Genomic DNA, 13,345 nt, shown 5'->3' with positions numbered 1-13,345 from the left:
TCCTTTGTCCTGAGAAACACCGACAGCCGCGGGCTGAAAGTTTTTTAGAAATGTTGACAGTCAGGCTTCCTTTTAGAACTGCATGTTCCACCTTTTGTGTTGTTTTTGTGAATCCACCTGTCTGCGTTTACTCCTCAGCTTCAGCATTGGTGGTGTTACTGAGCCCGTGTGCGTTTAGTCCTGGGACCTGATTTTTCTATCATGGCTAAAATGTTGTGATATTTCTCTGAACAGCATCCAACCTTGGAGTTTGCATGTTCTCCCCGTGTTCACGTGGGTTCTCCCCGGGTCCTGCAGCTTCCTCCCACAGTCCAAAGATGTGCAATTGGTGGGGTTAGGCTAACTGGAAACACTAAATTGCCCACATGTGTGAATCTGGGAGTGAATGTGAGTGCGACTAGTTGTCTCCGGTCTGTGTGTTAGCCCTGCAACAGACTGGCGACCTGTCCAGGGTGGACCCCGCCTCTCACTCTAAGACAGCTGGGATAGGCTCCAGCGACCCTGAAAAGGATGGATGGCATCCAACCTCTTCTTCCACTGACGGCGTGTTCTGTGATTAGCAGGTGATCATGCTATGTTGTAGCCAAAGTGAGCACCTGAACACACACAGCAGGAGGCAGGTACACATACAAGGATGAACTTTATTTCTGAAATGCCCAAAAGAACAAACTCGTTGAACAAACTGCAGAAATGCAATAACAAAGAACATCTGAAGTTGGCACGAAACCTTCACGAAGACAAATCGTGACACAGAGAAAAATACACAAATGACACAACAAGCCAATCAAAGGAGTAAAAACTGAGATGGAGAAAGTTGGTGAGTGACTGCTGTGAAACATGCAGCTGTGACACCGTCCACAGTTACTCTGTGCTGCGCTGCGTAACTGCATTTCTGCTCCATCATACTTCAGACAGAAATCAAAGCAGCTCACTGAAAACACTGAACTTAGAAAAACAAAGTGTACTCAAGGAAATCCCTAATCACAAATAACATTATCAGAGTGAGAGCCCCCCCTCACATTCAGTGTTAGGAGTGCTCATTATCTAACAGATGTAAATAATAAAAGCAGCCTGCTTCTGGACCTCACTATCCATATTAGCTAATGGAAGCCATGAAACCACAGAGGAAGCTGGTTGTGGGACAGACGGCAGCACATAAGCGCTTTCATCCTCTGGGCCTCGCCATTAAGAGCTGACTTCCTCTGATAAAAACCCGAGTCTCTGGCCTGTCAGCGAGCATTCAAATCGAGCTCTGCCGGCTTGTGTGGTCGCGACGTCCTTTTAATAAAGCAGTCACACGGAGGAGTTCACCTGTACTCCACTCTGTGTTTCGTGGCAGCATTTATCCCTGCAGGCTGCTGCTGGAGGACAGAGTGAAACCAAGAAATGTGCCGTTTCTGCACAAACTCTATTTGGAACGGTCAGCACGACGGCCGTCGATATTTTTAGACCGAGCGCTCGTTCAGCTGCAATTCTGTCCATCCTGTAATGTTTATTTACAGAGTCATCATAATGATATCAGCTTATCAGAAAGCAGGAAGTTCATTTTACTGTGAAAGGTCCTAATGCAATTTGGGCTTTTCTGCAGCTCAGAACGCAGGAGTGGAGATGGAATCGGGGCTGACTCGATCAAAGGAGCAGTGTTGAAAGTAGGACTTGCTCTAGGTGGGGTTATTCTCCTCATGTTCAAGCATGTTGGAGCAATTCTGCTGAGTCCCATCTTTGAACGGGAGCTCTTTACGCACGTCTGGCTAATGCGCTGTAATTGCATCATCATTTTCCCTGTAACGTATACTGTAGCTCGTGTTTCTGAAAGAGATTTAAGGTAAGTAGTGGTAGTTTCCACACTGGGAAGCCTGCTCGAGTTTTATTCTGGATATTTTCATTTCAATGAGACAGATGAGAGGAGACGCTGCTGGACATAAAGTTTCTCTATAAAACCGTCTGAATATTGGACGAAGTCAGGTTCAGAATCCAGAATTTTCCTGTCAGCAGCCGTAAAATTTCAATTTTTTCTGTTATTTTCATAAACAAAGCGTTCCGTGAACTCTGATATATGTAAATGTTCCCTGTAGGAAAATTTCCCAGCTAATCGCTCGCATGGAGGCAATTATTTGTTATATTGCACATTTTCTGAATTCTGTTTTTTCTTTTTTCATTACAGAAGTCAAATCCTAAAATCTACACTGCATGAACAAAAACCTGTTTTTGCCTGTCATGTCTCCCTGATCTGCTCGGGATTAAACATGTGAGCGGGCAGCTCGGTGCAGAGCTGCACCTCTTAAGTAAACTGGAATGTGAGAAGTAAAAAAGTGAAGGAAATATGGAAAAACCCAGTGAGAAGAGTGAATGGAGTTAGTGCTTGGTGAAAATGAGAGTAATATTTTTAGTAAACGTATCAAAGGGTGGTACTCCATCATGGGAGCAGGCTGCCTGTGATGATGTCTCAGAGGATGGTGGCGACTGGCTGGCTGCCGAGCTGAGGGACTAGCCTGCCTTTGTCTGCCGTTCGGTGACCTAAATAGGCAGCCATGCGTGGCCTATTGGCAGGCAAACATTGGGGGGGGGGGTAAATAACACCTTCAGTTCTTCTCGTTTGTGTGCCACTGTTTTTTTGTTTTGTTTGTTTTGCACAAACTGCTGAATAAAGATGCACATTTCAGATCTGAAAGGCCCGAGTGGACAGGAGAAAACTGTGCAGCTGAACATGAAACAGCTCCTGTTATAACTTGTCTTAATCTGTTCTTCTCTTTGGCAGGATGCTAGACTAGCACTGAAATTAAGGGATTATTTGTGTTGATAAGCTGTAAATGATAACATGTGTGTCCCACATTACCTTCTAGCTAATGTTTTGTGGCCATTTTTAAGCCTTTCTATCATCACGTCCTTTGAATGTCTCTGCCAATAGAGAGAAACTGTAATTATGACTTCTCGTTTAGATTCACCACAGGTCTAAAATTAATGTCTCCAGATCTTTGGCTAACAATCACAGACCTACAGACTGATGACTGCAGGTATGAATCAGACCAAACCTGCCTTCAGCATTTCAGGGTGCGCGATAGAAGAAGTTGACGCTGCTGTTACTCACAATGTGCTGATCGGAGTTCTTTCCAGGCTGAAAGGCTGATGCAGGGTGTTTTTGCAGTGTTTGGGATTTACTCCGGCGTCCTGCTGCTGGTTGTCAAGACTAAGTGGCGATCAAAGAAGTGCTCTGGTGAAGGATGAAGGCCAAAGCCTGGTCGTGTTGCCGTTCACTCCGGGTTTATTTTAGTTCACCCTCTGGGTGGGGAACTCCAAATATTATGAAAGAAGGAAGTTGAGCAAGACCCCCAACCGGCAGTCTGCGTGCTTCTGCTAACTCTGGACTCTCATTAGAAGCACATGTGGTAAGACGCAGGCCCAGTACCTGCCCGCATATCTGGCAGGATTCCGGGAAGTGTGGCAGCGTGGAGCGTGCGCCTCATGCGAGGGGTCAGCTCTAGTGGGGAGGGTCAGGCAGATAGACTGGCAGTAATTTTGGCTAAAGGCCCGAGAGGATTACTTTGAGGGAGGAAATTCAAGTCAAGCTGTTGCAGCAGTAATGACTCACGACAGTCTCGCCGCCCACATAGCAGGACTGGAAGAGTGTTTTTACAAAAACCCCAGATCCTTATTACAGTCATAAAAAATATGATAAATATGTCTGACTGCATTCACGGCACCAAGTGGAGATGTTCTGAGATGAGTTCCAGGTTCCACGTAATAAGTCACTTAACAAAGGCGGTGAATTTATTGCTGCTGAAAGGTTAACCGAACAATCGCAGCTTTTAGCCTGCAAAGTGGCCTCACAGCGATGTCTGTGACCGCAGGAAAGGTCGGCTCAGATTGTTCTATTGTAACCGCCCGAAGTTTTCTGAATAGAGGCAGAGCTCCTTCGCTAATTGCTGCATTACGCCTCACTCCTTCTGTTACGTAACACTTTTGTGTTTGTTTGTTTGACTCAAAGCGACTATAATAGTTCACTTACTCTGTTCAAATACTTGAAAAGAGCTGCTTTTATTTAGGCTCCTCTCTACGTTGCCCTGGAGACAAGTGAGCGTTGAACATGATGGCTGCAGAGATTTTGCCTCGTACCTCCCTCCCTGCTTTGCACTGTGGTTTGTTGTTATGCAGCCTGGTAAAGTGACCCTGTGACTGTGCGCTCGGTGTGGGAGGATGCGTTTGCTAAGCTGCGTCTCATTATAAACACCTATCTGTGGTTTTACTCCAGAAAGCATTCATTCATTTAGGTGTGACTAAACTGATGTTTCTGCCTTTTCTGTAGGGAACCAGAGAGTGTCGGTGAGCAGTCTGCTGGTTTGTCATGGTCTGCTGCTGGTAGGGACCAACCTGGGAGTGACTGTAGCGCTCTCTGTCCCCAGGCTGCAGGGCATCCCTAAAGTAACAGGTAACACTCTAACATCACTGCATGGTGGGTGTATGTGGGCAGCTGTTTGGACCTGTAGTGCACTGACTACAAAAGTTACATTGTGCAACTTTTGTCCTCATTTCTGCTGTGAGACATTAAAGGTGCAGTAATAGACCAACACTATAGTCCCAAAATGATTCAGTCAACCATTCAAGTTACTGAATTCAGGTGTTCCAGTCAATTCAATGGCACAGGTGTATAATCCAGTCATGAACTTTCCTCACCACTAAATGTTCCAGAGTCAGCTGTTAGTGGGATTATAGCAGACCTCCGAAGTTCATGTGGCCTTCATATTAGCTCAGGAACAGTGTTTCCATGGTGACCAAGACTTACATCACCAAGCGCAATGAAAGCATCGGATGCAGTGGAGTAAAGCACCGGATTCTAGAGCAGAGGAGACGTTTTCTCAAAGTGACGAATCACGCTTCTCCATCTGACAATCCAATGGACGAGTCTGTGTTTGAGGGTTGCCAGGGCAACGGTACTCATCTGACTGCACTGTGCCAAGTGTAGAGTTTGGTGGGGGGGGGGGGGGGGGGGGGGTTTCTAGCAGTGGGGCTCTGCCCCTTCGATCCAGTGAAAGGAACCCTTAATGCTTCAGCATACAAAGACACTTTGGACAACTGCATCCTCCCAACTTTGTGGGAGCAGTTTGGGGATGGCACGACTGCACACCAGTGCACAAAACGAGGTCCATAAAGACATGGACGAGTTTGGTGTGGATGAACTTGACTGGGCCCACACAGGGTCCTGATAGAACGACTTTGGGATGAATTAGAAATTTTAAAAAATCCCATAAACACTCCCCAACCTTGTGGAAAGCCTTCCTAGAAGAGTTGAAGCTGTTACAGCTACAAAGGTTGGTTTGACATCACATTTAGAACGGGGTGTCACTCAGGTTCATAGTGTACTGTGGAGTGTACCTGCATCTATGATAAACAACATGTCCAGGTTCAAGTCTGAGATTAACTTTGAATGTTCGTGCCCGTTCTTAGGTCGGGGCATGGTGTCCTTACATGCTCACAGCGGACCGGTGAAGTTCCTCACCGCCGCCGCTGCAGTGTGTAACCAGCCGTCAGGCCCACTGCAGCCTGCAGAGTCAAAGGATGTAGAGAGCACCCAGCCTCCATCAGACTCAGCCCCGACCCCCTCGCAGGGACGAGGGGTGTGGCTGGGAGAGGCGGGCTGCACTGCCATGGCTCTCCAGGACTCCCTGTCCTCCTCGTCCTGTGGCTCGCTGGCTCCATCCCAGGGTTCGTTGGAGCACGGGCCTGAGGACGGGGCCCTTTATGATGTGCTCCACGACCCGGCCCATCACCAGAGAGGCCGCCGCTCAAGTAAGGTGGATGTCAGCTCTCTCTTGGTGGTCTCTGGAGGTCTGGGACACCGCAGGGTCAACAAGAAGACCAAGCAGTCTCGCCATGAGGACACCACCTCTACCATCATGATCTGGCAGATCCCCTTACTCAACATGTGACTCCAGCACCAAGGTGGGAGGTTAGCATTAGTCATCAGCAGGTAATGTCTACATGAAGTATAGAAAACCTTACATGTACCTTTTTGTTTTCCTCAGGTGAATCCAGAAGTGCTGCACACAACAAGGTCTACTGTTAACACTTGACAGAATATTTGGGATCAATCAAAGCAACTAAGTGTCTTATTTAAACTGGAACGGGACAAAGATCCGAAAAACCAGGAGGAAATGACAGCTACCGAAGGTCGTACTGAGGACGGACCTGTAACAGAAACGGTCTCTGTTGCTACCGAGTGTTGGACGTTGCTCTGTAACCTAGCTAACACATTTCAGTGCTCTCCAGTGTTTCAGGTCCAACGTCTGGATCTGCAGTATTTAAATCAGTGTTGAAAAGAAATTAGGAGATAACAAGCGGCGGTCCAGACTGCTTGAAGACGCGCGAGGTATCTGCTGTCACGTGAACGTTTGTTGTAAGGTTAGAGCTGGTGTGTGTGTGTGTGTGTGTGTGTGTGTGTGTGTGTGTGTGTGTGTGTCCTTATGGAAACGATTTCCTCTTGTACCATCTCTGATGCTCAGACTATTATGTTAACAGAGAAAAGGGATTTTTAAAAAGGTAAACTTCAGATGAATAAAGAGTTTGTGAAGGCCTGATGAGGATCCCTGCTGGCCAGGTTTCTGTTCTTAAAGGGAGGAAAGACTTGCTGCCAACACCACAGATTTTCTTCTTTTTGTTTTTTACCCTAATTCACTTTTTTCTGGCATAACAATGTTTTAAGAAAATATATATAAAAGATTTATACTTTTCTCGTGCCTTTTATGTAATTATGTTTATTAACAAATCTATAAACGTTGTTTTATTGAGTAAACTTTTTTCCTTTGAAGTTTAGTGGAGATTTGTCACTTGTTCAGGTTTACAGAGGAGCACACTAACACACAGGCGGTCACATGGTGGTGAAGACATACAGTGTGCGAGACGACTCGGAGACGATCAGAGGGCCAAAGGGTGTCGGCGTGCCTCTGTGCTCGACTCTAACCTTGCACTGCGCTGTGATTGTGTGCAGCTATCGGTACATGCCAGGACTAGCAATGTGCCTGAGGGGCGGCAGGAACTGAGCCTGATGCAGCTCTTCCGGGATTTCTCCTGCTGCGGAGCAGAGAGGGTCAAGGCACTTTCTCTCATAACGCCCACGTCCACCATTGCACAACCAGGTTTCACTATGAGTTCTAACAAAAATAGACATTTGGACATGTTCCCACAATCCTCAGCAGCCCGGCCTGATTGCTAATACTGATCTGAGTTTTCTGGGTAGTATCTTATATGCTGCACCTACAGAATGTTGCATTAACTAGAAGTCAAACACAGATGATCTCATTGTAAGTAACCCAATTATCAGGCTGTCTGACAGCTCTGCAACGGGAAGTCTTTTGTTTTCCGTCTGACCCTGAGGTTTCCATGGAGACGCTCATTTCATGTGCTTGTATCAGTCCTCGGCGAGGCTTTGTTCTGAAAATATCTGGCATTAAAACTCCCAGCTGAATGCCCTCTAATCTCACAGGGTTGATATTTGTTTGATGCCCTCGCCGTGGCTTCCCTCTATTTTTATATCTGAAGGTCAGTTGTTAAGACATGCAGCCTCCGTGGAGGAGAGGTCACAGACCCACGCTGCTGCTGCTCTGTGAGGCTGTCTTCTTTTAAACAAAAACATGAAATATTATACGGTTTGACTAAAAAGACCTTTATATATATATGAGCAAAGATGGAAGATATTCAAAGAATACTGTAACAGTGCAGTGCTTTAGCGACCAATATAAAAGCCCGTTCAGGAAGAAGTAAATGCTCCTTTCTCCATGTTAAAAGCTTGTAACTGAAACATCTTCAAACACAGTTATCTCTGAGTCTTTTCCTCGCAGTATGAAGCACCTTGAGATCAGTTGTAAACTGTGTTACATAAATGTAATGGGACTGAACTGATCTGACAGAGCTCTGTCATTTTGTATAGATGAGCTCAGAGAGCATGGCTCATTCACCTGCCTGTATATGTTCTGCCACGTGCACACTGCAGGGTTTGAGTGGGAACATAATGAGAAGTCGGGAATTAATCAAGCTGAACATTCAAACGCTGAAATTCATCTTTCTGTTCAGGATTGCAAATGAATAACTGTAGTTATCAATAAATATAAAGCAATAATTATGTTCTAGCATTAAAAATATCATTTTGATTAGAGAGCTTGTGCATACTGGTGGATTAGCCCAAACAGAAACATGAGACATGACTTTGGTAATTACCAGTGCTGTTGATTCGGGGCAGATGTGGCATAAACACAGTGTAAGAAATCTGTACTGTACTGTATCTCATGCAGCGAAAGCCTCTTGGATTTGTTTTCACATTTTTTGATGTTAGCGGTCATTCCGTTGACAGGTTGGTGAATGCTTTGAATATATTTTCAGTGTTTTAGTTTTAAAGACGCTCAGCTGTGAGCTGCATCTCTGATGTGGAATGATGCCATGCTTTGGCTACCCGGGATGAGCCCAGCCATCCAGGACCTCTACGGGCTTTTTCCTCCATACGTCTTAGTGTGGGGACGTCACGGCTGACCCTCTGCAGGTTGTACCCACTGTCACAAAGTTTTCGCAGATCTCATTATTTCTGTATTATCACATATGAATTATACCGAAGCGGTCTTTTTAGTAGGGGTGTGTGTGTGTGTGTGTGTGTGTGTGTGTGTGTGTGTGTGTGTGTGTGTGTGTGTGTGTGTGTGTGTGTGTGTGTGTGTGTGTGTAATGCTTATATGAGCTTACAGATGTTACATGCACATGGACTTATATTTGACCCCCCGCGGTCCCCCCTCACACGGATCATGTGCAGGAATGCTGTGTCCAGCGCGCGCGCACAGCAGATGGAGGCACGCGCCGTTGAGTGTGGGGTTAACGCCGACCGATGAGGGCGTGGTCTGGGTCAATAATAACCACCTCGCTCCAGCCAGCTGTTCCTCAAATAAATAAAGACAACAAAAATCAACATCCGGAGTGCTCGTGGAGGTGGGAGCCTATCACTGCGGTCCTCTGCTCCAGCTTGGACGCGCGCATCGGCTCTCCGCACTTTCCACCGGAGGAAATTACACGTCCACGGCTGATCTGAAGGAGGTGTGACTTGAGATGACTGTTTGATCGTCCCCCTGCCTCGCCTCCGCCGCGGAGCTCCGGCACATTTTACAGGATGAGCGGATGAAACGGCAGCCCGGAGTATCCGGAGGTAGAAATAAAGGTGACCGTGAATCGGAATCGACCGTGAGGTGAACTCGTCCCGGGTAGCTCAGCCTCGCAGCTTCATCGGGACTGTCTTACGTAACTGAGCTTTGTGCAGGGACGAGCAGGGAAAGCGCTGGTGTCGAGCTGTTGATCACAGCCAGAAAACGAAGGTAGGTCGCAGTTTACCGAGAACGCGCAAAAATCCATGCTTTGGTTTCACATTGTGTTGCAATTACACGAAAACGCTTTAAATCCGACTCAGTTCTAATGAATGAGCAGCTATGGCTCGTTCGAGCGACGTTATCCTTGAAGGAAACAAACAGGAGTTTTGGACACAATTCCAAAAATCAACGTTTTCCTTCCTATTAAACATTATTCCATCGGAGTGCCACCATATGCGCATGCGTTCTGCATGTGTACAGATTACCACATAGAGAGGACAGGGTGATTATTGCAGTGGGCAGTTTGCAGAAGCTGCATGTCGGGATTACTTGTGTTTCTTTGTTGAGCTGCAGATGTTGCTCAAAGGCTGTGCGTGATGGCAAATCATTACTGGCAGCAAAAGTCTTTTTCCTTCAAATGTTTTCAAGATATTAGAGAAAGGGCGCCCCTTAGAGAGCGAGAAAGTCTTTGCAGCTTCCAGACGGGTTCTTTTTGTTCTAGTCCACTGGATGTTGATTGAATTCCCTCTTTGTTTTCTCCAACTGTAGGTGAAGAGAGAGGAATCCCCTCACAGCTTTGTCCGTCCGCTCAGCATGATCAGTGAGAACGCCGTCTCCCATCACCAGTGAGTACATTGAGATGACTGAGGGCCACAGGCAGGGAGGAGGGGCTGTCACTGTGGAGGCTGATGCCATTCTCCACACGGCGAACTCGGACTTTATCACGCTTACTGACAAAAACAGGAATTTATGTCCAGGGTTCATCCAGGGATTCCTGCAAGATGAGCCCGGCTTCAGCCCTCCTCCAGGGTTTGAAAAGGAATACCTGCTGGATGGAAGCCTGATGGAGAATAACCACACTGATAACCAGAAAGGTGGCAGCTCGTACATCTCGAGTGCTGATCGGTTTTACCTTTCAGGTGACAAGGAAAGTCCAGAAGCCCCACCTCACACTGGCTCCAATCACATTGCTGGCATGCAGCAAAACTGTGCAGGTGGCGAAATCCCCAACGGCGCCCGAGCTAAAGTGTCCTACAGTGCAGATTCCTCCATACACCTGCCCAGCCAGGCCCAACAGGAAGCCGATCAGCCGGCTCTAAAATCAATCCTGGCGCACAGGGACGGCAGCCAGGAAGCTGGAAACACACAGCCCCACAGTGAGCCCGACTTAGTCATAGAGGTAGGTGGGCAGACGATCAACGCTCACAGGTCTGTCCTAGCTGAGAAGAGTGACTACTTCAAAGCACGGCTGTCACGCAACATCCTGAAAGTGAAGGGTATCAGTTATAAGACTTTGTCCACGTTGATAGACTATGTGTACACTTCAAACATCAGTGTTAGCAAAGACAATGTAGTCGATGTCATCACGGGGGCTAAAATCCTGCAGATCCCCTGTGCCGTCCAGGCAGCTATGGACTCCATGTCTGAACAAATCACGGCGGAGAACTGCTACGAGATCCTCACCATCGCCAAGAAGCAGCGGCTGAGTGAACTGAAGGAGACCGCCTACGGATTCATGAGCGACAACTTCCTCCAGGTCCTCAAAGACCCCGCCGCGTACGGGCGTTTGACGGGATCCGAGAGGGATCTGATTCTGAAGAAGAGAATGGAGGGGAGGAAGACTCTGATGGTTGCAGAGATAAACGACGTGTTCGACAGAGTTGGGAGCCGGCCGCCGAGTCGCTGTGGCAGCCGGCCACAGAGCCCCTTGTCGGTGGGGTCTTTGGAGGAGAACCATATGATTTACCACTTTAACGAGACAGCAAATGACTGGAGACCTTTGACTGCCATGCCCGAGGACGTAAATACTAAAGGCTGTGGGATCTGCACCATGTATAACTACCTGTTTGTGGCCGGGGGAATAAAGGGCTACGGGGACAAAGGCAAGGTTTCAGACAAGGTCTTCTGTTACAACCCTATAACCAACCGCTGGGCCGAGGTCAGACCTCTGAACCAGGCCCGTGCCCAGCTAAAGCTCCTATCTATGGATGGCTATCTGTATGCCATTGGAGGGGAATGTTTGTTTACGGTGGAAAAGTACGACCCTCGAATGGACCGCTGGACGACAGTAGCCCCCTTGCCCAAGGGAGCCTTTGCAGTGGCCCACGAGGCGACCACCTGCAGTGGAGAAATTTACGTATCGGGCGGCTCTCTTTTCTACCGCCTCCTCAAGTACGACCCTAAGAGAGACGAGTGGCAGGAGTGCCCCTACAACAACAGCAGGAAGAAGTCCACCGACATGGTGGCGCTGAAAAGCTTCATCTACCGCTTTGACGTCAGCCGCGAGCAGGGGATCAACGTCTTCAAGTACAACACCATCGTGAAAATGTGGCACGACTGCATGTCGCAGAGGCTCGGGAGTCACTTACCCTTCAGGTGTGCCGTCATCGGGAACTGCATCTACTGCGTGAACAAAAGCCAGACTCTCCAGTTTGTAGTGGAGGAGGAGAACGCCTACTTTGTTGAGGAGACGCTGAGGGCACCTCTGGAGGCGAAAGGCGTTCTTTTTCCGTTTGTTCTCACTTTGCCCGAAAAGCCTGAAAGAGTTGCGTAGCGTGTCTGTGCGTGTGTTTGTGTGTGTGTGTGTGTGTGAGAGAGAGAGAGAGAGAGAGAATAACACAATAAATGTGTCATAGTAAGCCTGCAATAAGCAGAAGACCTTATGTACACTCTTCAATGTCAGCTTCCTATCTCAGTGTCTCATTGCCTGCTTGCAATCGAATGTGTGTATTTGCATGGCGCAGTAATGCATCTGCAGGGTCGAGCCTTAAAAACAAACCTTTTTTTTAATGTTGAACGAATGCAACGATATTAGTTTCTGCAGATAATGACACGATGAAAGTGATTAATTTGTGCGCTAATATTTTGTTTGGTGACTTTTTTGTAGTTTTAGATATTACTGTATTAACTAGCTGACCTGTGACTGGTAACATAAGCGAGTGTTTTATTGATGGAAGCTGGAAGCTGTTCTAGTGCGCTTTATGAACGACACACACAGGTTCTATGCAACGAGTGCTTCTGCTGTAATGCTGTTTGTAGTTATTGTGAGTGGAATCTGGAAGAAGTGTAGTTCTCTTCAAACACCAAGTTTTCGAAACCACCCCAATAAGGTCCCCGCCACACTAAAGCTAAAGCTTTATATTTATAAATCAGAAATTGAAGCCATTATGATCAAATATGTATAAATTATATGTATCTATTTTGCATAAGGTGCATACTCTACATTTAGCCAAAGATAACTACCCCGTCAGGCTCTATTAAAACCAACACACTAACTTTTCTTTTTTTGTTTTTCTTTTTTTTTTAAAGGATTTCACTACTTTTGTCACTACAGGAAAAACCTAAAGCAATAGCATTCCTGCACAGCACACAGGCCTGTGGTTTGCTGCTCACAGGCAGGTTCAGGAAAGTTTAAGGATGCAGGTTACTCCCCGTGTGCACAAAGACCCTCTGCTACAGGTTTGTATTCACATGCCAGCTGATTACTTTAATTCATGCTTAGCTTTCAGGTCAAAGGTCAGATCTGACACTACATTGCCTTCAGTCAGTCTAGTAAAAAGGAGATCCTGATGATTCTGCACCAACGCTAATAAGCCATGTTGTTCTTGCATCTGTGCACGTGAATACACACGCTACTCTTCTTTTGGACATTTTACAGCATTCGTGGTTGCTTCAGTAACACAGTGGGTGTTTTGTACGGAAGCCAGTGCTGATATATTCCTAAAATCGAACTGCTTTTGATAATGTTTGTAGAAGTGTCTCTGAGCAATCAGTGCGACTCAGACAAAAATGGATGTGGTCTTGATATTTGGACGGCTGGAACCTGTAGATTTTGTGAATTTATGTGGGGCGTTTGGTAGTTAGAATCTGCTGCTGTGATGATCGGTGAATTAATGCAACACAAGGCAACGGCTTCCTGTTCATGGCATTTGGAGTGGGCTGAGAAACGAGCTGTGGGATAATGTATATCAGAACTAAGTGCTTCAAATAAAATATTTTATGTCTGAAACTGA

General features: G+C 46.8%; 2 protein-coding genes across 4 annotated transcripts in view; both read left to right on the top strand.

The window, feature by feature from the left end:
* Nucleotides 1-6,802, top strand: part of arhgef10 (Rho guanine nucleotide exchange factor (GEF) 10) — a 45,030-nt gene extending 38,228 nt beyond the window's left edge. For all 3 annotated transcript variants that reach the window (XM_026151086.1, XM_026151085.1, XM_026151084.1), the window contains 3 exons: nucleotides 4,304-4,426; nucleotides 5,443-5,937; nucleotides 6,021-6,802. In XM_026151086.1, coding sequence (XP_026006871.1) covers nucleotides 4,304-4,426; nucleotides 5,443-5,924 — 605 coding nt within the window. In that variant the 3' untranslated portion in view covers nucleotides 5,925-5,937; nucleotides 6,021-6,802. The remainder of the gene's footprint in view (nucleotides 1-4,303; nucleotides 4,427-5,442; nucleotides 5,938-6,020) is intronic.
* Nucleotides 6,803-8,746: 1,944 nt separating this feature from the next.
* Nucleotides 8,747-13,345, top strand: kbtbd11 (kelch repeat and BTB (POZ) domain containing 11). Its single transcript, XM_026151089.1, has 2 exons — nucleotides 8,747-9,341; nucleotides 9,882-13,345. Exon 2 carries the CDS (start codon nucleotides 9,973-9,975, stop codon nucleotides 11,884-11,886), a length of 1,914 nt encoding a protein of 637 aa, XP_026006874.1. The 5' UTR covers nucleotides 8,747-9,341; nucleotides 9,882-9,972; the 3' UTR covers nucleotides 11,887-13,345.

Source organism: Astatotilapia calliptera, chromosome 19 (assembly GCF_900246225.1).
Source record: "Astatotilapia calliptera chromosome 19, fAstCal1.2, whole genome shotgun sequence".
Classification (NCBI taxonomy): Eukaryota; Metazoa; Chordata; class Actinopteri; order Cichliformes; family Cichlidae; genus Astatotilapia; species Astatotilapia calliptera.
Note: the sequence above shows the minus strand (reverse complement) of the source record. Positions and strands in the feature narration are given on the sequence as shown.